Source organism: Nannobrachium achirus (assembly GCF_963921795.1).
Source record: "Nannobrachium achirus genome assembly, chromosome: 1".
Taxonomy (NCBI): Eukaryota; Metazoa; Chordata; class Actinopteri; order Myctophiformes; family Myctophidae; genus Nannobrachium; species Nannobrachium achirus.
The window spans coordinates 30920448-30942865 of NC_137810.1; the positions used below are offsets into that span (position 1 = coordinate 30920448).

Consider the following 22418-nt stretch of genomic DNA (forward strand, 5'->3'; position numbering starts at 1 on the left):
TGATTTGATTTCATAGTGCTGACCACATGACGTGGTTCAGTACCATGGCCTAGTGGGTTCCAAGAGGACCCTTACAAGTCTGTAACTCAATGTACAAATGGAACCAAATGGACCCTTATGGGTCCAGAGTTATGGTGGTCTTTGAAATGGAAAAGTTATTGTAATTGTATAGCAGATGTGATGTCCACAGACCAGCTCTGACAGTGTGACAAAACAGTCCCAGATGTAATGGAACCAATTGGATCTGATTCCTCCAGTTCCTTTTTTTTCAGATATTATTTTGGCTTTTTCTGCCTTTATTGGTAGGTGTACAGTAGGCTGACAGGAAACGGGGAGAGAGATGGGGGGGGGGGGGGGGGAGACACGCAGCAAAGGTTGTCAGGATCGGGACTCGAACCTGCGACACTGCAAGGGCTGGATTACCAGCCAAGGTGCCTGGACCACTACCATGTGGACCAGGCCGTTCCTCCAGTTCCTGATCCCAACCCTAGTTGCATTGCGACGCACTGTGAGCTTCTGATGAATGATCCCCTTAGAATAGTGGGTGCGTTACAGTTCAAGTGGCTAATCTAGCCTCTAGTTCTTGAGATTCCTCTCATCTATTCTGTGCATCACACTCTCTCTCTCTGTCTTCTAGGGCGTGCCATCATGGCGTCTATATCAGGATTTGATTTATTTAAATATTTTTATAACCTTGACATGTTTAGAAACAGGCGTAATAAATGGCAAATAAAGGGCTTTGATTGAAACGTTGGAGGTCTGCCAGGAGTCTGTCTCTATCCCTCTATAGGCTTGTTGTATCAGAAGATAGAGGAATTTCTGCGCTTCTCTCCCGTGATGGGACTAGTACTGGAGCATCGGATCCTCGCCTTTTTGTAATTCAGAGAGTGTACAAAAGTACAAAGAATTTGTACACTCTTAAGAATTTAACGCTGAGGATTTTACTGTGTAATATCCACATAGAGTGTGACCTACTTCTGCAATGATAGAAACACACCGGCAACAACGACACGCTCTCTCTCTTTCTCTGTAACTATAAAGGGACAATCTGAGGGACAAACAAACTGCAAGGATAAAACTGCTCAAACAGAGCAGCAGCACAGTATTTCCATAGTAGAGAGCGAGATGGCCTCCAAAAACAAACAACGACAGAATTATTACAGCCACAAAGACCAACAGCGGTCGCTTTCAAGACACCAGAGAGTTTCTCCTGCCAATCACCACGCTGACCTTTAACGAACGACAACCACAACAGAGAGAAGAGAGAGGAGAGAGAGAATGACACAAAAAAGAAGAGAAATGGGTTCAAAGAAGGAAAATTAGATAGGGAAGGGGGAGAGAGAAATGAGAACGCAGAGCAGAAAAGAAGGGCAAAGAGACATGAGACAGACGAGATAATACACGTCGCTCACATTTACATTATTCATTCGGCTGTGTTGTTGAGTCTGTAAGCGTGACTACTGTCTTAAAAAAACACATTTCCATGAGGGGAAGCAGCAGTCGTCGCTCCAGTGGATCTCAACAGGGATTTGATCCCCTCACCGGGGAGTCTTATTAGCCTTGACGCAGTCAGGAGCCGTGCTTTACCTGTGTGGTTTCACTAAGGATCAGAGTGCAATTTCACGCTGGGAAGAGAAGCCAACCTTATAAAGGCACCCAGGAACAAGCATTTAGGAAAGTTTGTTCGTCTGTGGCTGCTCTCCATTGAGCATTAAGAGCTTGTTTTTTAATACAGTCTGTGGAGTCAGCGCTGTTCAAAGCAGTATTGGCATTGTTGCTATAGTAGCTCAATTGAAGTGGAAAAGCAGTGGTCTGGCTTCACCCTCACAAGCCTCTAGCAGTTTAAATATTAGCTCCGGTCCAGCCATTTTCACTATTTAAAACATTAATAATGATTCATTAATCTTAAAGGAGCTATAGTCAACTTTTTCTTGAAAAACGGATGCTAAAATAAAAATAATGTTTCGAAAATATTTTATAAAAAAATAAGCTTCATATATGTGTTTCTATTCAAAAATGACCACAAAAAGCGAAAATAATGATAAAAAAAACATTTTGGCCATTGTCAGACCGACACTTTGTTTACATTCTAGTCTATAGACTAGGATGTAAACAAAGTGTCGGCCCTACAATGAAAAAGTTGACTATAGCTCCTTTAATCTTGGCGAAAGTGTGATTAAATGGTGATCTTGGTTTGATGTCATATGGCTCCGGCATTTGATGAACCACAGCCTTCTACTGTTGGAAGCTGTGGGAGGCCCTCGGGGACAGATAAGGTTCTACAGCTCCCTGCTGGAAGGCACTTCAACAAGGCTTGCTGAAGCAGCGCGATGCACTTCTCATTAAATTCAAGTACAGAACACTTTTTTCTAGTCTTGGTAGTTTGGAAATGTGAAGCCATGTGCTTCCAGTAGTAAGTTATAGCATAATATGCGTACAGCCTGCCAACTAGAACAAACATACTAGAAATCTCCCGAGGCTCACTAACATTTAGCTCATGTCACACACAGGGTTGCAGAGCTGCATTACCACGGCGAAGCATCTCCAAATAGCACTTTAGCCTTGACATACATACATGTAAATACACACACAACACATGCACAGTTGCTCTCCCTCTCTCTCTCTCTCACACACACACACACACACACACACACACACACACACACACACACACACACACACACATACATACACATACACACACACACACACACACACACACACACACTTTGTTCAATTCAATTTCTCTTCATTACGTGGTATTGGATTGCTTTTTCTTTTCTTTCCGGATAGCAACTTTTTTGACTAATGTGAGTATGTGTCGCACTCACACATGCGCGCACTTGTACACACACACACACACACACACACACACACACACACACACACACACACACACACACACACACACACACACACACACACACACACACACACACCATGAAACCATGCTGTGTAACACAGTATAGTGTGTGCTTATTCCCCCAGTGCCTTATAATAGCCCCTCTGAGGCCATTTAAACTGAGCTTTGCCTGATAGATGCACACACACACGCACGCACACACGCACGCACACACGCACGCACGCACACACAGACACACACACACACACACACACACACACACACACACACACACACACACACACACACACACACACACACACACACACACACACACACACAGTTCCAGACCTTTAGTTCCAGTTCAGCTACCGCGAATGAGGTCCCAGTCTCTCCCAGTCTAACAGATCGCAAAGGCCCATATTAAAATAAGACATACCCTGCTCTTGCTATAGGCCTGTCAGCTGCATAATTAATGTGGAAATGTCCAACTACTCCATCTATTCCCCCTGACTCCCACTTCTCCATGCTATGCTTCAACACTCCCTTTCTCTCCCCTTGTGCGTTTGAAATGGATTTGCATTCTCCTCCTGAATTATGAGTTGACAGTCTTGCACCCGACGGTGTTGTGTTCCTCTACTGTACACCGATATGTCCTTGAATACGCTTCATTCCGTGTAGGCTGTGTGTTTGTACGCACTCAGTGTTGCTTATTCAATGTTCCATATGGTAATCTGAAATAGGGCCATCTATTTTTCCCACCCCTAAGCGTCCCCAGACGACAGTAACGTTGTTAGCACCTAGAGGACATTATTCAAGCATGGCCACAGATTGGTTATTTACATGGAAATACTGTCATGCGTTGGGGCTTTTGGATGTATTTACAATGTGAAATTAGGATCTCAAAATCTATTTTGCAGCCTGTACCCACAAACATACGGATGTGGTTCTGTGCATTATAGATTACTTAGAGCAGTGGTTGAACTGTTGCCCTTAATTTCGGTTTTGTACCAATCATCTCGTTGAATTTATAATAACTTGTTGCATGACTTTTGCGGTGAAAATAGCCAATCTACAAGCCTCCAATGTGTCGTGTTATGAGCACAAAGCTTGTGAGTTCTGCTATTTGCGTTCTGAGCTTTGCTATTTGTGGCACAACAACATGTCACGACAATGGATTATAAATTAAGTATTATTCCTCTGTAAACTTTTGTCCTTCTATCTCTGTTTGGCTGGTCCCCCGGGCCCCCTCCTCTTCTCCTCGCCGCTTTCTAAAGTGCTCTCTCATATTGTCACTGTCGGGCAGAAACCTCGTATCTTTTCTTTCGCAAAGCAAAGCCCTGCTTCATCATACAAGGCCGTCTCACAAAAGTAGTGAAAACAGCAGATCTACAAGCACACAACGCCTCCGTGTGCGAGGCGTTGTGTGCTTGTAGATCGGCAGTTTTCACTAGTTTAGTTCATTTTTTAAATGATAAATACAAAACAAACAGTTTTGGACATACAAGGTTTTCACCCTACAACAACAATATCTTTCTCCCTCCTCTCTCTACGTATCTTTCTCCCTCCATCTCACATGATATGTCGCTGTCTACCTTTTTCATCTTCAAATGGAAGTCTGGTCCCATTCTGTCTGTGTAGTTGTTACTCACTCTTCCCCTGTTGTCCAATTAGAGAGGTGAACACAGTCTCAGCTTCGGTTATCTTTATCAGTGTCCGATTGTTCTACTCATTCACCCAACGAGTGCTCTCCATCAAACTGTCTGTCTCTCTCTCTCTCACTCTCAGTTCTGTCTCCTATCTCATCTGTCATTCATTCTCATCTCTTGGGAATCCTTCACTCACCGCTATCCTTCCCCGTCCTTCTCTCGGTCCACTAGGGTCTTTTCGTCTTTCTCTGTCCTCATTGAATAGCCGTCATTCTTTTGCTAAAGTCTTTTAAAAGAGGATGACGATTAGAAGTGAGTGGAGGGGTTGAGGGATGGTTTCATTGTCACTGAGAAGGAGCTGGGATGAAGGAAGCAGTGAACCAATCCCAAAAGACAAACACACAGATAGACAGTATGCCTACACACGCACGCACGCACACACCTTTTTTTCTTATGCTAATAAGGTCAGCTCTTCATCAGCTCAGTGAACGCCAGTAGAAAGGTTTTGACGCCAATTGTACAGGGGATCAGTTCTACCGGAGGCTAAACTTAAGATATGTGAATGTGTGTACTCAGGGGCCATTTTTGTCAGATTTAGCTCTCAATTGAATATTTTATGCATTTTAAATATTGTGAGGAGGATAGCTATGTTTAGTTTACTCTTGCCTCAAGTCCCACCATGTGAGGCCTGCGGCCGTACATTGATCTGGGCCACGGTCTACAGTTCCTCACCATGCTGTTTATTGATTCCAGTAGCACTTATTGCCTTGACATTGCCGCAGTAATAAGTGATATTCAAAACACTGTTCATGTGAATGTGTGGATAGAATATAGCTATTTTCAATGCTATATTTTGTGTGTGTGTGTGTGTGTGTGTGTGTGTGTGTGTGTGTGTGTGTGTGTGTGTGTGTGTGTGTGTGTGTGTGTGTGTGTGTGTGTGGTAATACTGTACTTTGTAGTAGGGCAAGTAGGCTATATCTATTCTCTGAATTCTCTGAAGCTCAGCACATTGAGTCTACTTTGTATGAAATGTGCTATATTTGACTTGACTGTTATAAGTTACATGCTACTTTTGCCACGGTAAAAACTAACTTAAAGTGCATGCAACTCCTAATATTGGTGAGATATCTTTCTCCGTTGAGTAGAAATTAATATTCAAAAAGTAGTCTCCTCATTGACTGACTAACATTGCAAAGTGAAACCACTCTTGTCACTCTTTTAGAACATAATGCAGACAAAGCCGATTCTGCCAATTACATCCCAAAACACAGTACAGCATTTAGTGTTCTGTTTTGAAAGAAAAATGTCAACTTCTTGTTTCGTTTTTTGGCTTTTACACTGGCGACGCCATGCCTATGTGGCAATGCCTAAGTGGTATAGGCATAGTATAGTATAGGCCAGCAGTAGGCCAGCAGGCACCCCTTCCTGTTGATTTTACAACTTGGAGATCCGGAATACAATTCCGAATACAAATAGCAAAATAAACTTTTTTTTCTGTGCTTATTCTGCTTAACCCGTTAAAACCGGGAAGTGACATTTTAGATTTTTGTGTTGGCTATTCTGCGAGCTTGTACTGCATGTACATCCGCTTTACATCTGGACCTTTTTTTACAACTCTTGAAAGTGTGAGAACCACTGATTTAGAAGGCACTTATATAATGGCTTAAAGAGTGACTTTGAGACCTGTTTCACTGTGCATTGTAAATCAATGAGGAGACTATATTGGATGATCAATTTCTAATCAACGACGCAACGGAGCAAGACATTTCTCCAATATTTGGAGTTAAGTCAAGGTAACCTCACGACGGAACCTCTACCAAAGTGTCACTACACTTTAATACATGCTTAGGATAAACAGCAACTATCAAGTCATCCTCTGTCATAATTAACCAGTCACTGTCTTCTCTCTCTCCTCTGTGTGTCTGCCTGTCTCTCTCCCAGGGACCAGTCCACTGGACAGCCCTCGCAACTTCTCTCCAAACACGGCGGCACACTTCTCCTTCATACCTGCCCGCAGGTGAGACACACATCCTGTTGGTCTCACACACACACGCACGCACGCACGCACGCACGCACGCACGCACGCACGCACGCACGCAGGTGACGGTCAAACGGTTTTGTCAGGCAAACACAAGGTGTACAGGATATTTGCTATGTTGATAAGTTTTTGATTGGAGTTACTACAACATAATGTACATTTTAAAACATACATCATGGTTCATGAGTCACACCTTTTCAGACTCACTGGCTAGTTTTTCTTTTTTTTCTTTTTTTTGCCAAATTTACAAAGAACTCAGGAAATAGTATTAACTTAACATTTACTTTATCAAACACTATTTGGTTTTGTGGTTTCAGTGCCCTACACCAATATTCTTGCGCAAGCCTTTGTTTCCATACTGAAAGTGTGAAATTGCAGATTAAGCCACATCGGCCACGGGATGCAAAATCATCAAAGTAATAATTAAAGGTGAAGACTGAAATTTCACACAGCCCAAAGCGTCAGTGAGAGATACTGTTACTATATTGTTTGTTATTCAAATATAGTTTTTAAGTTTTGTTCTTATTTATTTTTTGTTCAAATCAAAGTCAGAGCATTGAAATTAAATGACCTAAAGATAATAATAATAAGGGGGAAAAAAGAAACTCATGCATGAATCAATTAACACAATTAATACATATTGACATAACATTTTTGCCAGTTCATTACCTCTAGTATCACAGATCAATACCAATCATCCTGTATCGGCCTCATCCTCCAGAAATCTCAGTGTTGTTGAAAGCATTTAAATTAAAGCACCTGAAATGTACGGTTACGTAACGGTTAAGAGTTTCCTATAGTCAGCGTTTGGAAGCGAAAGAAATGGATGACATTCATCCTGAGTGATGGTGAGCCATACCCTTACCAGCTTACCCTTTAGAGACAGTTTCTTTTAAAATGGTCTGCATGGCCTCTGTACCTTTAAAGCAGAGCTGCTTATGGCTGATGAGACCAAGATGATCTGACTGTCATTCAAACCTGGATTAATATCCGCTTATCTGTCTGTGGTTCTCCTGAGATATGGTAATTTCTGAGGGAGAGAGAGGGATGGAAACAGACGGAGACATTTTGTGTGCGTACATGTGCGTAGGTGCTTGCACATCCTCTCTCTGGCTGTGTATGTCTATTCCTTTGCACCCATGATTGAGACAGATTGTGTGGGCGTGCACGCTCCTCCCTATTTATGATTGAGGACCAAAGCAACAAGATAAAAGACTCTTAAAAAGTTTGTTTGAAGCTTCTCCACATGGCGTCTACTCTGCAAACAGCTGCTGCCGCTGCACCCAGGGAACTGTGTGGGATAAATCAATAAAAAACAGGAGAAGTTATTGGTGTAACACAATTCTCAGTCTTAGCCTGGCTAGCACAGAATCTCAATAATGTGCAGTGGTGGAAAGTAACTAAGTACATTTACTCAAGTACTGTACTTAAGTACAATTATGAGGTACTTTTACTTTACTAGAATATTTCAAATTTTCAGTACTTTTACTTCTACTCCACTACATCTCGGAGGCAAATATGATGTTATTATGTTTCACTCCAATACAATTAATTGAAAACTTTAGTTACTTTGTAGTTTTGAATTATTTTCACAAGACATACTGTACATTAACCACGTCAACCCTATTTAAACGTAAACTATTTGAACATTTGTATACATTTAAAAAGGACATTCTGCCTAATGAGTACTTTAACTTGTGTTACTTTAAGTACATGTTGATATTTTTAAGTCAATTTTGATTACCAGTCTTTTACTTTGTCTTTTTTTCTACTATTATAGTATTGATACTTTTCCTTGAGTAACATTCGAGTACTTTTTCCACCACTGGTAATGTGACTGTGTGTTCATAAAATGGTTTCAAACACTTGGACAGTGGATGAAACTAAGAGTGAATGCTCCTCTGCGTAACAATCTCGCCGATGTTTGGAGAAAGCATGACATTTCCCTAGTAACACATCCCGATCTGTCTAAATATTATGCACAGCACCAATGTCTTATTTCCATAACGCTATTATCAAACATCGTACAGCAGCTGTTGTAAGAGAACGGGCCAAAAAGATGAGGAAAAAAAAAGAAAAAAAGAAAGTAAATCCTGTAGCATCCGTTCTAATTCTGTGATGATAGGTTTCTCTATTGACCTCAATACCACAGCTTTGCAGAGCTGTGGTAGTGTAGATGCTGTTACAATAGTGACCCCATGTGGTGGAGTCTGATACTGCCATAAAACAGTTGATGTGGTGCTTCAGAATCCCTCTTTATTCGGGCAAATAGTTTTGCACATGCAAAGTGTTTACTCATGAACACAGACAGCACAATACATAAAATAGAATAAAGATACTATATTGAAAATAGAAATTGAGATTTAAAGGTGTTAGACGTGGTTTTATTTTGCAGGAATATACAAGGTCTCAAGTGTTGGACTTTATGCTGTTTATAAACACCAGAGGAGGCAAGTTGTTGGGTTGTGTGTGTGTGTGTGTGCCTGTGTGCATACGCGCGAGCGTGTGTGTACGTGCGACGTGCGTGCATCAGTGTATACTGTACGTGCATCAGTGTATACTGTACGTGCATCAGTGTATACTGTACGTGCATCAGTGTATACTGTACGTGCAGTAACTGAAGGTCACACATTTAGCTCCGGCTAAAAAAACTGTCTTCTCTTCCACACAGTCACGGGCACAGGGCTGACAGGTAACCTTTCACCTTTGACCTCTGCAGTCTGCACCCTCCTCACCTCACCTTCCTCCTTCTCTGTGCCACCACCAGCTGACCTCTGACCTCTGCCATGCATGGCTCAGTGCACACAGACGGAGACTGTCCATGTAGAAATGAAAATGGACCCCTGATTCTTGATTTATACTTCACTGTGCGCTGGTGTCACGCACCAAAAATAGCAGATCGACAAGCTCACAATGCATCACATCATGATGTGTTGTAAGAGTGTAGATCTGCCATTTTTGGTGTGCAACACCCATGCACAACTAAGCTTAACTGAGGCTTTACTCTGAGCGTGTGCAAAAGTAACAAAATGGACCCGTCAGCCGGCAGGTTACTTTTGTTCACTCTTGGAGTTACAAATGGATAAATTATCACTGAGGATTTTCCTGTGAAAAGTCCCAACTCCCATATTCTCTCTGCATGCCTCCAATTACTACAGAGGGCCAGAACACGCAGCACCAGCTGTATTTATTACGGACAAGCTGTGTCACCTACTGTGCAGAACTCAAGATTATCTTTAATTAGGCCATCAGAGCCAGGCAACAATGAGGCGATGTCAAATTACCGTTGTTATTTCTTCCCAGTGTTTACAACAGTCAATAGCCTGTTCACGTGTTCCTGCCGAGAACTGTATGAAATCCACAGTGTTAGTATAACTCTGAGTGTTGGTAAAAAATGGACCTATCGTCCTTTCGGGTACATTTTTACACACTCATAGTTAAATTAACACCATGGATTTAGCTGTTTTCCGTCTTAAATGATGCTTGTCTATCAGCCGCTGGATATAAAACGTATATATCCAGGTCTATCAAAAGATAACCCATAACCTTGCGAGGTCACAACCTTACTGGTGCACAATTATTTGTTCCTTATCTAGCGTTGCAAAAATGATCTGATTGCCAGTAGGAAATGGAAGCTTCAAGCTATCTTCTCTCACTGTGAGATTTAAGCCTGATTTATATTTGTCGGTGTGGTGCGCCCAGAATAGCCAGTCTACAAGCTCACAACGCATTGCATTGTGAACTTGTAGATACGCTATTTTCCGTGCTGGACAACATTGTACCACAGAGTATAATTGTTATTGGTGTCATGGGCTGGCTCTCAGGTGACTTTGCCTGTGCACCCTACCTTTAAATTCCATGTAATTATTAACTCCTAATGTTGTGCATTCTCCCTCTTGCAAGTGAATGGCTTCATGGTGACCGTTGTCTGCTATGTGTGTCTTTGTGTACTGCAGTTCAACCTTCTGGGGCATCTTTCCTCACCCATTTACATATTTTGTCTATGGAATGGAATTGTATTTCAAAGATAAAAGACAAGAAGAAAGGTTTGACACGTCTGTCGTCTCGTTCTTCCCTTTTCTCTGTCCATCAGGACGGATGGCAGACGTTGGTCACTGGCCTCCCTGCCTTCCTCGGGCTATGGAACGAACACACCCAGCTCCACTGTCTCGGTAAGTAACCAACTGTGTATGCATTCCTATAATTGTGTGTATACACCTTTTGCATCCTCTTTTTTTTTTATTAATTCAAAATACACTGATGTAAATGCCTCTTGCACGGTCCAAATGCTCTAAAACGCAACAACCCTTTTAAAAACCTTCCCCGTTTCCTGCCTCATGCTTTGTACCCACTTTCTACTTCCTCTTTTGTACTTACAGTACTCACTACGTCCTCCTTTGCGCCGTTCTTCTTTGTACCTACTGTAGCACCTCCGGTCTTCCTTCGCTCTATAATACAACCATCTTTTCCTCCCCCACTGTGGTTCTCGATACTTTTTCCACTCTTACTCCTCTTCCTGCCTGCCATCCTCTCCTCTCCTCTCTCGCTGTGTTACCACTCCTCCAGTGTTCACACTAGCATCTCTACCTGCTGGCTGGAGAATGAGATGCCAGCATGCTTCAAAGGCACCCAGTTCAGCTGACTGGATACTGTGGCCGTCTGCCATCACACCACACTGCTAGCCTGCCCGCTACATCCACTGTAGCACCGGCTTCATTTTGATTAGCACTCCTATGGTTCAAGGCTAACTAGAAAACCGTCTCTACTGGCAAAAAGAGGCTCCCGCAGCCTGAGGGGATAACATAAGCTGCTGCTCTTCATAGTATTTTAATAGGCAGCACCACAGTGCCCTGCAGCAGTAGCAACCCCGCAAGGCCTATAATCTAACTGTGGGCTAAGCCATAGTGGTGCTTTAGCTATGCTAGCTCCAGCATTAACCATAGTTGCTCCAGGGCAAGCTGTAGTCAGTTCCTGTTCATCCCTGTAATTGGCACAGTAGCTGTCTAGTTGAGTGGTTCTCAAGTGGGGTCTGGGGACCCCAAGGGTTCCTTGAGGGGGGTCCAGGGGCTCCCCTAGCAAAACGAGAAACTCTTTCATAATAATTATTTTACCGGCTAGAAGTTAGTACAATGAGAGAATGTATAAGAAGAATCACCATGCAGACCTATTGTAGAAAGTTGTAGAATTCTAATCTAACAACAAAAATCTCTCATCGGGGTCGCTGACACACAGGATCTTTTCAAAGGGTAGTGTGTGGCCTAATACGCATGAATGTGGGGCTCCTTAACATGAAAATGTTTGAGAAACTATACCCTAATACAGACACACCTAGACGCATAACTCGAGTGCTGGTTGTAATCTTAGTTGAACCCCTACAAAAGCCACCTCTCTCTTTCAACTTCAACTAGACTAGCCCACAGCTGCAGCTTAGCCCCGCTCTGCTCTGCTCTGCTCTGCTCTGCTCTGCTTTTCCCTCCTGCGCTAGCTGCCGGTGCTGGTGTGTAATCTGTGCTCCCTCTCTGCTCCTCCTCTCACAGTCCTCCTGTTCATCTCAGGAGAAGCTGCACCAGCTGCCCTTCCAGCCCACGCCCGACGAGCTGCACTTCCTCACCAAGCACTTCAGCTCGGAGAGCATCACGGACGAGGAGGGCCGCCGCTCCCCCAACATGAGGCCCCGCTCCCGCAGCCTCAGGTAGGAGGAGCTCCCAGACTCACTGCAGCACTGAGCGCACAAACATGGCCGCCGTGTGAGCGAATGCAGTAGTTGTGGTCGATTGTGTCAATTTCACTGCGGCGTCGCAGAGCAAAAATAGCGTAGGCCTATATACGTACAAGCTCACAACACGTCTTGTAAGTCAAAGTAATATTCACACATATTGTTGCTACGTTCTTTCGTAAATTAATACCCTACTTCATCATACAAGAGTTTCACACAAAAGTATAGAAAACAGGAGATCTTTGTATCTGCTTGGAGATCATCCATTTTCACTATAGTGTTTTTAACATGTTTTGGACATAAAATGTTTCCACCAGACACTAACTATATCACCATGATGTGAACACCAAGATAAATGCCTAATGAGAATGTAATAACCAGTACTACGATAAATTGTACATCATTTTAGCTCCCAGTGTAGCATTTACATTTTCTGTAGCGTACATGCCAGCAAGGGACCAGCAAAGACCCAGTTTCCACACAGTGTCTCTGCACTAAGACAATTTGGGCTGGATGGAAGAATGATTAAGTTAACAGTTTTGTACTTGTGGGAAATCTCACCGTCGCCAGCTGGAAGAACTGAGGACGATTTATACTCAGGGAAAAGAAACTACTTGCCTCTAGAAAATATATTTTCCCACTTTACCTCTTTTTGTTATGAAATGACAACTAGTCTCGCTCTTAATTAATCGCACACGCTCAAGTGCACACACACACACACACACACACACACACACACACACACACACACACACACACACACACACACACACACACACACACACACACGCGCACACACACACACGCACACACACACACACACACACACACACACACACACAAATTATTACATGCAATTACATTATTGTATTCTTTAACAATTCCTGATACGGTCAAAATAAACAAACAAACAGAATAAAATTAAGTTAATAAAATAAGTAACACAAATAAACACTGAAACCATACTCTCTATCTAAAATACAGTATGTGGCTAGCTAGACACATCTCACTCCAACAATCGTGTGACTTTTTGACTATCTGTCTGTTGGTCTGACTGTCTGATTGCACTGCACGTGTGTGCGCACGCGCACGTTCATGCATCTGCTTGTGCATGTGTGTGTCAGTCAGTAATTGCCAACAGAAAGGTCAGGCGTCTTCTCCTTGACACACAGCTGGCAGCTGGGAGTGAGCGTGAACTCTCCACTTTGGCAGCTAGGACACTCTTATCGCTTCTACACCGGAAACCCCTTATCTCTGATGCTCAGCCTCCAACATCTGTTCATGTGTCTGCCACTGGATACCTGGAGCCTTTCTCTCCCAGCCTCGCTCGCACACAGTAAAACACACAGTGATAATCTGAGGGTGTGAACATGGACCCTTACGGGTCAGTTTTTATAGTCTGAGTTAAATTAACATCCCAGATTTTACTGTTACTTTACTAACCTCCAGCTTCCCATTATCACTTTGTCTTTAGCTGTCGGCGGTCTATTTATTTTGACCTTTCACTCAATCGCTCCATCCTTGTGTTTCCGTCCATCAGCCTCCTGTCAGACGTTGCTTCCGGTGTCTTGGCTCTTCTCATTATGTTGTCAGGCTGTCCATTTCTGTCTTCTATTAGCGTTCTAAACCTATTTTCTTCTCTCACTCTCCCCGCGTCTCCCTTTGTCCTCCATCCTCAGTCAGCCTCTGTAGTCTGTTTTTATTTATTTAATATCTCTCAATCTCTCTCTGTCTCTATTCTGTCTCGGCAAGCTCGCTTATGTGTCACGCTGTCTTTTTATTCATTTTCCTCACTCTGGTCTTCCATGGAAAGATATTGAACTTCTCATCCGTAGAGATGAAAGGAGAAGAAAGCTTGAATGGAGGAGAGCAGATTTGTGTCTGATTAGACGGACACCGGCCATTGTGAAACCTCCCCTGTCGCATCTTCTGCTTATCCACCGCTAGCACGCGGACACACGCGTACACTTTCACACATACTGCACGCACACGTGCACACCCATACACACACAGATTAACTTGAATCACAGGATAGCTGAATACATTTTACCCCCATTCAGTTCTCTCACAGCTCTCTCTCTCGCTTTCTCTATCTCTCATCCCAGTTGAAGAATAACCCAGTGTCTCAGGTGAAAGGTTTCTTCTTTTTCTTATATTTCTTTTTAAGAAAAAGGAACCATGAGAGGGCGAGAGATGGATTTTTCAAACAAAAGGCATGGCAAGAGTGAAAGACAAAGTTAACAGAGAGGTGAACACCAAAATGAGGTAGAGAGAAGAAATTCTCACACTGTGATGACCTTTAAACACACGCACGTAAGTGCACACGCGGTCGCGCGTACACACACACACTCCTCTGGGAACTGTGGATGGCCAGGCTGCCACCATTGGAGCTGTTTATTCCATTTGTCTACTGAAAGAGGTTGTGTGATATTAACAGCTACTTCTAATCCACTCTGCTGAGCGTCTCCAAGTAGTGATGTATAATCAAGAGAGCTACACAGAAATAGAGAGAGAGCAGAAGACTAGAAAAAGACCTCATCTATTGTAAACTGTCGGGGAAAAAATGGCAAGGGAGGGATAGATGAAACCTTATTGTCCCCGCCAGGCCGACAGGCATGGCCAAGATTATGTTTTACACCCCGTCAGTCTGTCTGTCTGTCCGTCCGTTCGTCTGTCTGTGGACAGCTAATCTCTGACACCGTTGGCTCGATGGCAGCGAATCTGTGCATACTGCACACACAATCCCTAGATGCCAGAGCAGACCCTATGCCCCAAATGTTTCACATGGGCCTGCCACCAGGAGGCCGATTTGTGCAAAACACATTTTTTGACAGTACTCCTACAGATTTTGTCGAAAAAATCACACAAATTGGTAGTCATTAAACAAACCGGGTCATTCAGGTCTTTCATATTCTATTCTGATTACAGTTTACAGTTTAGGCATTTAGCAGACGCTTTTAATCCAAAGCAATAAGCAGGTAATGTTTCCAGGAGTGGAACAAATGCCACCCTATTCACATTAGCATATTTTAGCACCACCAGCAGGTTGATTTTTGAAGCACATTTTTGGAACAAAATGCAGATTGCCGTGAAAGGCCGAAGAAGACATGGCACCCTTTTCACATTGACCTATTAGAGCGCCACCAGGAGGCCACAGTAACCTGCCTGACTTGTTCTAGTTTATACTTAGTTAGACATTGGTGTCTTGCAATGGAAATAGCGGATCTACAAGCTTCCAACGTGTCACACTGCAACGCATTGTAGATTGTTTATTTTTGTGCGCAACACTCGTACCCAAATAACTGTAAATCAGGCAGAAGTGTGAGAGAAAGAAATTAAGAGGGTGGAGGAAAATGATTGGAGAGGAAAAAAACGAAGAGGGTGGAGGATAATGATTGGGGCCGAGAGCGAGGGACGAAGGACGGAAGATGAGACTGTGCATGTGAGAGGAATAATGAAGATGAGAGAGAGAAAGTAATTAGATGCTAATTCCACGGCCCCGCTGTGAGGGATGACACCCGCACGGCTTTTCCACTCGTTTAACAGCCTCCCTATTCCCCATCAGGTTTTTTAATGTCTCCCCGTGTTCCCTTACTCCCTCTCCTCAGTCCGCTCACGCCAGCTTTTATCTATCCATCTACTGTACTGTATGTATCTGTCTGTCTGTCCACCTACAGTACCTGTCCATTTTTCCACCAACTCCCCACCTCCTCCTCTTCTCTCTGTCTCTGCCCACCTCCTTTGTCTCTCCCTGCCCCCCCTCCATTCCTCCCCCCGGAGGTAGAAATGCGCTACCCTCATCCATCCATCATGTGTTTGTCATATCCAACTGTGGCTACAGTGCGTTTGGTTAATGAACAGCCCAAGCAGCCTCGTGTCCCGTGACATACACACAGTGACTCCTCATCCAGGACACAGTGTATCATAATGACAGGCACAATGTCACTGGCTCTGTTTCCGTCTCCAGCTGTGTTTATGCAAATTCAGATACACATATCGAGACGTTTTGTACATACGCCGCTATGAGGAGGAATATTATTATTTTTTTTGTCCATGAAGGAATTAGAGCGATAAATCATGATGGAAAACACTTGCGCCGTAGCTCATTTTCCTGCTGTCACCTTGACTAATAGTAATCATTCCTGACAGACCGAGGCAAGCGCTTACCTAACGTTACTTGCCATCAGTGATATTTCATGAATACCATGTTACCTATATTTTCTCTTATATGACTGGTTAACAAATCAGACAAGAATCTTAATTGGTCCCAAGTTGATTTATAGCCGGGGTTTATACTGTTAGTATCTAGATATGAATAGTGCTATTCACAGTCAGCAATGTACTGACTGTAAGTGATGTATTGCACTGGTTTGAGGCTTCTAATAGCATAGCAAGACCCTGATATCAATTGCGGGCAGGCTTTTGGATGGAAGAAACCAATCTATGTATGGGCAGACAGAAAAAAAGAAACTTGGCATAGATACACGTTTGCAAAACAATGACCCTTGCCTTTACTGTACTGCTTCTAGGGCAGGGGTCTTCAACAGGGGGTCCGGGACCCCTAGGGGGTCCTCAGAGTTACTACAGGGGGTCCTCCAAATCTTCCAATCCTTTTTATAATAACAACTGGAACCCTATTGTCCATATTCTGAGAACTGTAGCCAAAAATAGCAGATCTACCGTTGTGAGCTTGTAGATCATTTTTGTCTAATTACATAGTGAAAGGTACGTTTATTAGGTAATGACGGCTCAAGTGGTAAAATATCTGAAAACACAAATTGACATGAATCCAAAATACACTGATGATTGTGCTATTAAACAATGAAACTATATGGAATCTACGAAAGGTTGTGGGGGTCCCTGCTTCATCTCTCTCTCAACTAAGGGGTCCTTGGCCTGAAAACGTTGAAGACCCCTGTTCTAGGGGAGAGGATAGTTAACTATAGGTCAGCGACTTGTTTCTACACAACGCTTTGAAGCTCCAGGGGACCTTCATCCATGGAATTATCACTCTTACCAAAGCAGCTTTGAGGTGTTTAGTCGTTACACACATACTCATTCAGTTGTGTGTGTGTGTGTGTGTGTGTGTGTGTGTGTGCATGCACAGTCACACACACATCAAGACTTGCAGCAATACGCACTCAGACACACAAGCACCTACACAGTCTACTATAGATGCACACACATGCCCTTATCCCTGCCTGCCCAGCTCTCTCTCTTTCTCTCTCTCTCTCTCTCTCTCTCTCTCTCTCTCTCTCTCTCTCTCTCTCTCTCTGTCACGGTCAATTAGGCTCTTCATTTCCCGAGTCGCCCTCCTCAGTTTGCGAAATACCAATGTTATTTCTCTCTCCCTGGCTCCTTCCCTCTCCATCCCTCCATCCCTCCCTCCCTCTCTCAGTCTCTCCGTTACGGTGTCATCGCGTGTCTCATCTGATTTACTTCGTTTATTGTCTTGGCTAATAAGCTCCTTTTTCCATTTTTAGTGGCTTTGTCACAGGACTGACATCACCGTTTAGTCAAAAAGATCACGCCATTTTAGATTTCAATATTCACACGTTATCTATAAAACACCACAGGGTTATAGTGCATATTATAAGTTCTTTTATGCATGGTCTCATTACATTTGACACAAAATGTTAACACGACGAGATATTATGCTCATAACTTCTGAACTGGTCTGGTCAAAACAGACCAAAGAAAATTAAAAAGTGCATTAAAAAGTCTTCCACATATTTTCCACATACAACCTAATCTAAAAGGTCATCTCTCAAAATAATGACAGAAATCCTTTTTGGCAGGGATCGCCGCAAGCTGATTTTTATTTCCCATTATAGGAGAAATATGCCCTGTTTTCTCTAATTAGCCTTTGTCTCGCTGTCTGATGTTATTCATCCTTTTTTTGTAGCCCCAGTCCCACTTACAGTACAACTGTGTTTTAAAATGAGAGCTTTTATTTAATAAAGGCAGGCAGCGCTCAGAGCTAGAGGGGCAGACAAAGGAAAGGACAAGTGTTCTGTTCAAATGAAAGTGCGTACCTCCAGTACGCACCTAACAGCCGCTGGCCGCTCATCCATCTCTGTCACCACTAACCTTTTTCTTCCACCCGCAAAGAATGAGAGATTTGATTTTGTTTCCAGTATGACAGACACGAGACGAGACAAGACACACGTTGCACAGTAAAACCCTCTGTTTTAATGTAACTATTGCAAAGGTTTTTGCACTCTTTAGAGTTAAGTGTGAACCACTTAAGCCTAGCTTTTATACTTCCACATACTGTACCAATTTACAAGCCCACAATGCTCCGCATAGTGACGTGTTGTGTTGTGGACGTGCTTGTATATCTTTTATTTTCGTTATACAAAAGCTTGTACTGTAGATCAGCTTCTCTATTTCCAAAATCTTTTAGGAAATTTTTAACATGCCCAAAATAGGGATGCCAGATTGAAAGTGGTAAAGTTCAGTGTTCATTATTACCACTGAGGATTTTACTGTGTGAGAATGTGACTTGTTTCTGAAGTTGAATTTTGCAGTATTAATGAATTCAACTTTTATTTTAGATTTTTTTAGATTACATTACAAATGCAATTTGTACAACTAAAACAACAAACATACATTCTCAATGTCTTTTCAAACTACAAGGTTGTGAATGTGCATGTGCACGTGCGTGTGTGTGCACGTGCACACGCACGCTACCTACCTGTGTTCTGGCATGATGATAAACGGCCTCTATGATGTTGTGCTCATATGTCACGATGCTCTCATTTCTATTAGGCTCGGTAATTGGACATTGAGCTACCCGTGGGTGACTTAAAGCATTACCTCACCCCTCCTGTTCGTGTGTGTGTGTGCGTGCACACACATGCGAATGTGCACATGGTCAGGGATGACTCACACCGTGGCATCTGGAGCCTCTGTTTTTTTAGTTTTTCTTTCTACCTCGACATGCGCCCCTCCGCCCGCAGTATCCAATCTCACACAGGATTTCACACCAATTCTGTGATCATTGTGTTTTTCTGGGGTTTGGCGTTTCGGTTATTTTCATTTCCATGGAAATTATTTTTCAATGTTTGCCTGCGTGATTTGTGCGTGTAGTGATGTTTCGATGTGCCGTTGTTTCGAGCAGCCAGTAGACGGAAATCGCTGGTGAAGACACAGGTGAAAGCTAACCTGGTGAATAAGTTTAAACCTTAACCCTAACCCTAAACCTAACCCTTAGTACTGGAGATTCGAAACAGCGGGACATCGAAATATCGAGATTTTGCCGCGTGATTTGGCAATAAGGTGCACCAAACGATCCAAATAGTAGTGCTGTGGTTTTATTTATATTTATTTGGGCTACCAAAATCCCCAGAGCCCTTTGATTGAAATATCTCTCCCCCTTTATTTCTCTCTCTGGCTGTCTCACACAAACACACATACACACGTACCTCATCACCTATCATTTTTGTCTAAAAGGTCAGGTCTACTGATGTTACTATTTGGTCTTCCCTTTGAAAGAGAGAGAAAGGGAAAACATCATGGGATGGAGAAGAGTTTAAAAGAGGGAGATAGATGAAGGACAGAGAGAGGGGTTTGTATTCTTTGGGGTCTAATATGGACTAAAATACACATCAGTGTCTCTCTCTGGACATTGGCTTGCTCTCACTCAAACCCCCTTGAGAGCTGACCTTTGGCACTCCAGTCTGGTTGGTAGTGGACAGGCCCAATGAACTACCCACGGTGTGTGTCTAGCTGTCTATCTCTCCATCCCTCTCCCCTCTCTGTCACTCTCTTACTGTCACAGTGTCACACACTCCATACACTCCATAGGGGACGTGGGGGCTGTAGCCAGGGGTCTCCGGAGACGCTACCTTTGTGCCTATATCTGTCCATGTGCAGCGATGCATGGCCATATCAGGGTGGTTTTGTAGTATGGGCTGTCAGAGAATTCACTTTACACCTCTGTGACCTGCCAGTGTCTGGCACACATGCACACACATAAGATGAACACCCTTAGGTCTTGTGAGCATGTGCAACCTCCACTCCTTTTTTTATTTCGGTGATCTTTTTGGCGACCTATCCTATCTGTCAATCAAATAGAAACACACACACACACACACACACACACACACACACACACACACACACACACACACACACAGGCACACACACACACACACACACACACACACACACACACACACACACACACACACACACACACACAAGGTACACGTAGAGTACACGTAGCCTACACACGCACACATGTATGCACACACACCCACAGATTTGGTTTTGCAGCTGAGGGGCTGAGGGACAGGCTGGAATCCCCGATGTAGGCTTATAGAAATCCTGGCCAATTGTACATTATGGATCTCAGTGTCTCTCTTAAGGCTTGGCTGACCACCAGTGATTCTCTTATACTGTTTCTGTGTTCATGTGTGTGTGTCTATGTGTGTGTGATTCTTTCTGTTCCAGCCCTGGGCGCTCACCCATCTCCTTTGACCATGAGATTGTGATGATGAACCATGTGTACAAGGAGAGATTCCCCAAGGTACGTACTGTACGTAGGCACACACTGGTTCTGCAGAGCAGAGGTGGGCCTGAAGTGTTTTTACGCTTCTGTGACAAAAAATAACCTATTTTCAGCCGAGATGTGATGCATTGAAACTTTTCCAGTTGAAAATTCAACATTTTGTCACCGAAGTTTGAATTAGTCTTAAAGGACCACTTCACCTCTGGGACAACCAGATCTTATTTTATTGTTGTTTGGGACTCGATCAACACAATCTTGAGTTATTTTTTGTGTTAAATCTGTGTTTTTAGATATTTTAGTATTTCAGCATGCTACAAAGCATCATATGATGCTTTGTAGCATGATATTGCATCATGCGATGCGTCATATGATGCAAAATGCATCATATGATGCTTTGTAGCATGCTGAAATACTAAAATATCTAAAAACACAGATAAAACACAAAGAATTACTCAGGATTGTGTTGACCGTGTCCCAAACAACAATAAAATAAGATCTGGTTGTCTCAGAGGTGAAGTGGTCCTTTAAGGGGATGACAAGAAAGGAAACACTGAAAGTATACCTTGCAAGCCTGTGTTTTAAATTCTGTGTATGTGTACACAAATATACGTGCCCTTGCCTCATGCATCTGTGCGTGTGACTCATCCCCTTCTCTCCCCTACTTTCCCCCCGCCACCAACCCGGCAAAAATCCCTCTCTCCAATCCCGCTGACTCCCTCTCTTCCTCCCTCTCTCCCTCCCTCCCTCCCTCTCTTCCTCCCTCTCTCCCTCCCTCCCTCCCTCCCTCCCTCCCTCCCTCCCTCTCTCCCTCCAGGCAACAGCTCAGATGGAGGACCGCCTTGCTGACCTGCTCATCTCCTCGGCCCCCGACAAGGTTTGCCCGCTGGCAGACGGGGTCCTCAGCTTCATCCACCACCAGCTAATAGAGCTGTCCAGGGACTGCCTGGAGAAGAGCCGAGAGGGCCTCATCACCTCGCGCTACTTCTACGAGCTTCAGGAGAACCTGGAGAAGCTGCATCAAGATGTAAGTGGACAGTTACTGACTCTTGTTTTGGTGGGTTGTCTGCTGTCACTGCCCTGCAAGTAACAACCCCCCAAAAGAGTGGTCTGTGAAATCAAGAATATACTGTAGCCCAAGCCTGGGAATCAAAGGGGGATTATTTTTTACCTCTGCCAGATGTTAGTGAAATGCACCCCATTGTCATGATTTAGAAAGAGGTTCCATTGTATCTGAGACTGTAAAAAGATATTCTTCTTTTTTTACTTCTTTACTTTTGATACTTTGATACTGACATATTTACTGAACAAACAGAATGGCAGTAGAAACCAGAGATGCAGCTACAAACCGATACATTGAACAATAGGTATCGATCGCAATAGATAGATATTTAGCAATAGATAAGTATTATGAAGCACTTTGGTTGCAAGGCAGATCACCCAGTCACTGAATCAGGGGCAGAGTAAGACATCATATGTCCCTCCCTCCCTCCCACCAACCCACCCACCCACCCACCCAGACGGTCATGCTTGCCTTGGCGTGGGTCAGCTCACTGAGTGACGCACGCCCTCATTCACTCATCGTTATACGGCAGTTAGTGGCTGTTTGTCAGCAGGCTGTGATGTCATAGGATGAGGAAGCTACTTTGGCCGGTTAAACC

General features: G+C 43.5%; 1 protein-coding gene across 3 annotated transcripts in view; it reads left to right on the plus strand.

Moving 5' to 3' along the window:
- The window catches only part of mast2 (microtubule associated serine/threonine kinase 2), a 237522-nt gene that overhangs the window by 176866 nt on the left and 38238 nt on the right, over positions 1–22418 (plus strand). For 2 of the 3 annotated variants that reach the window (XM_080722675.1, XM_080722677.1), the window contains exons 6-11: positions 6433–6508; positions 9201–9221; positions 10623–10701; positions 12067–12221; positions 20703–20778; positions 21575–21784. In XM_080722675.1, coding sequence (XP_080578801.1) covers positions 6433–6508; positions 9201–9221; positions 10623–10701; positions 12067–12221; positions 20703–20778; positions 21575–21784 — 617 coding nt within the window. The remainder of the gene's footprint in view (positions 1–6432; positions 6509–9200; positions 9222–10622; positions 10702–12066; positions 12222–20702; positions 20779–21574; positions 21785–22418) is intronic. The other variant, XM_080722676.1, reaches the window with a different exon arrangement.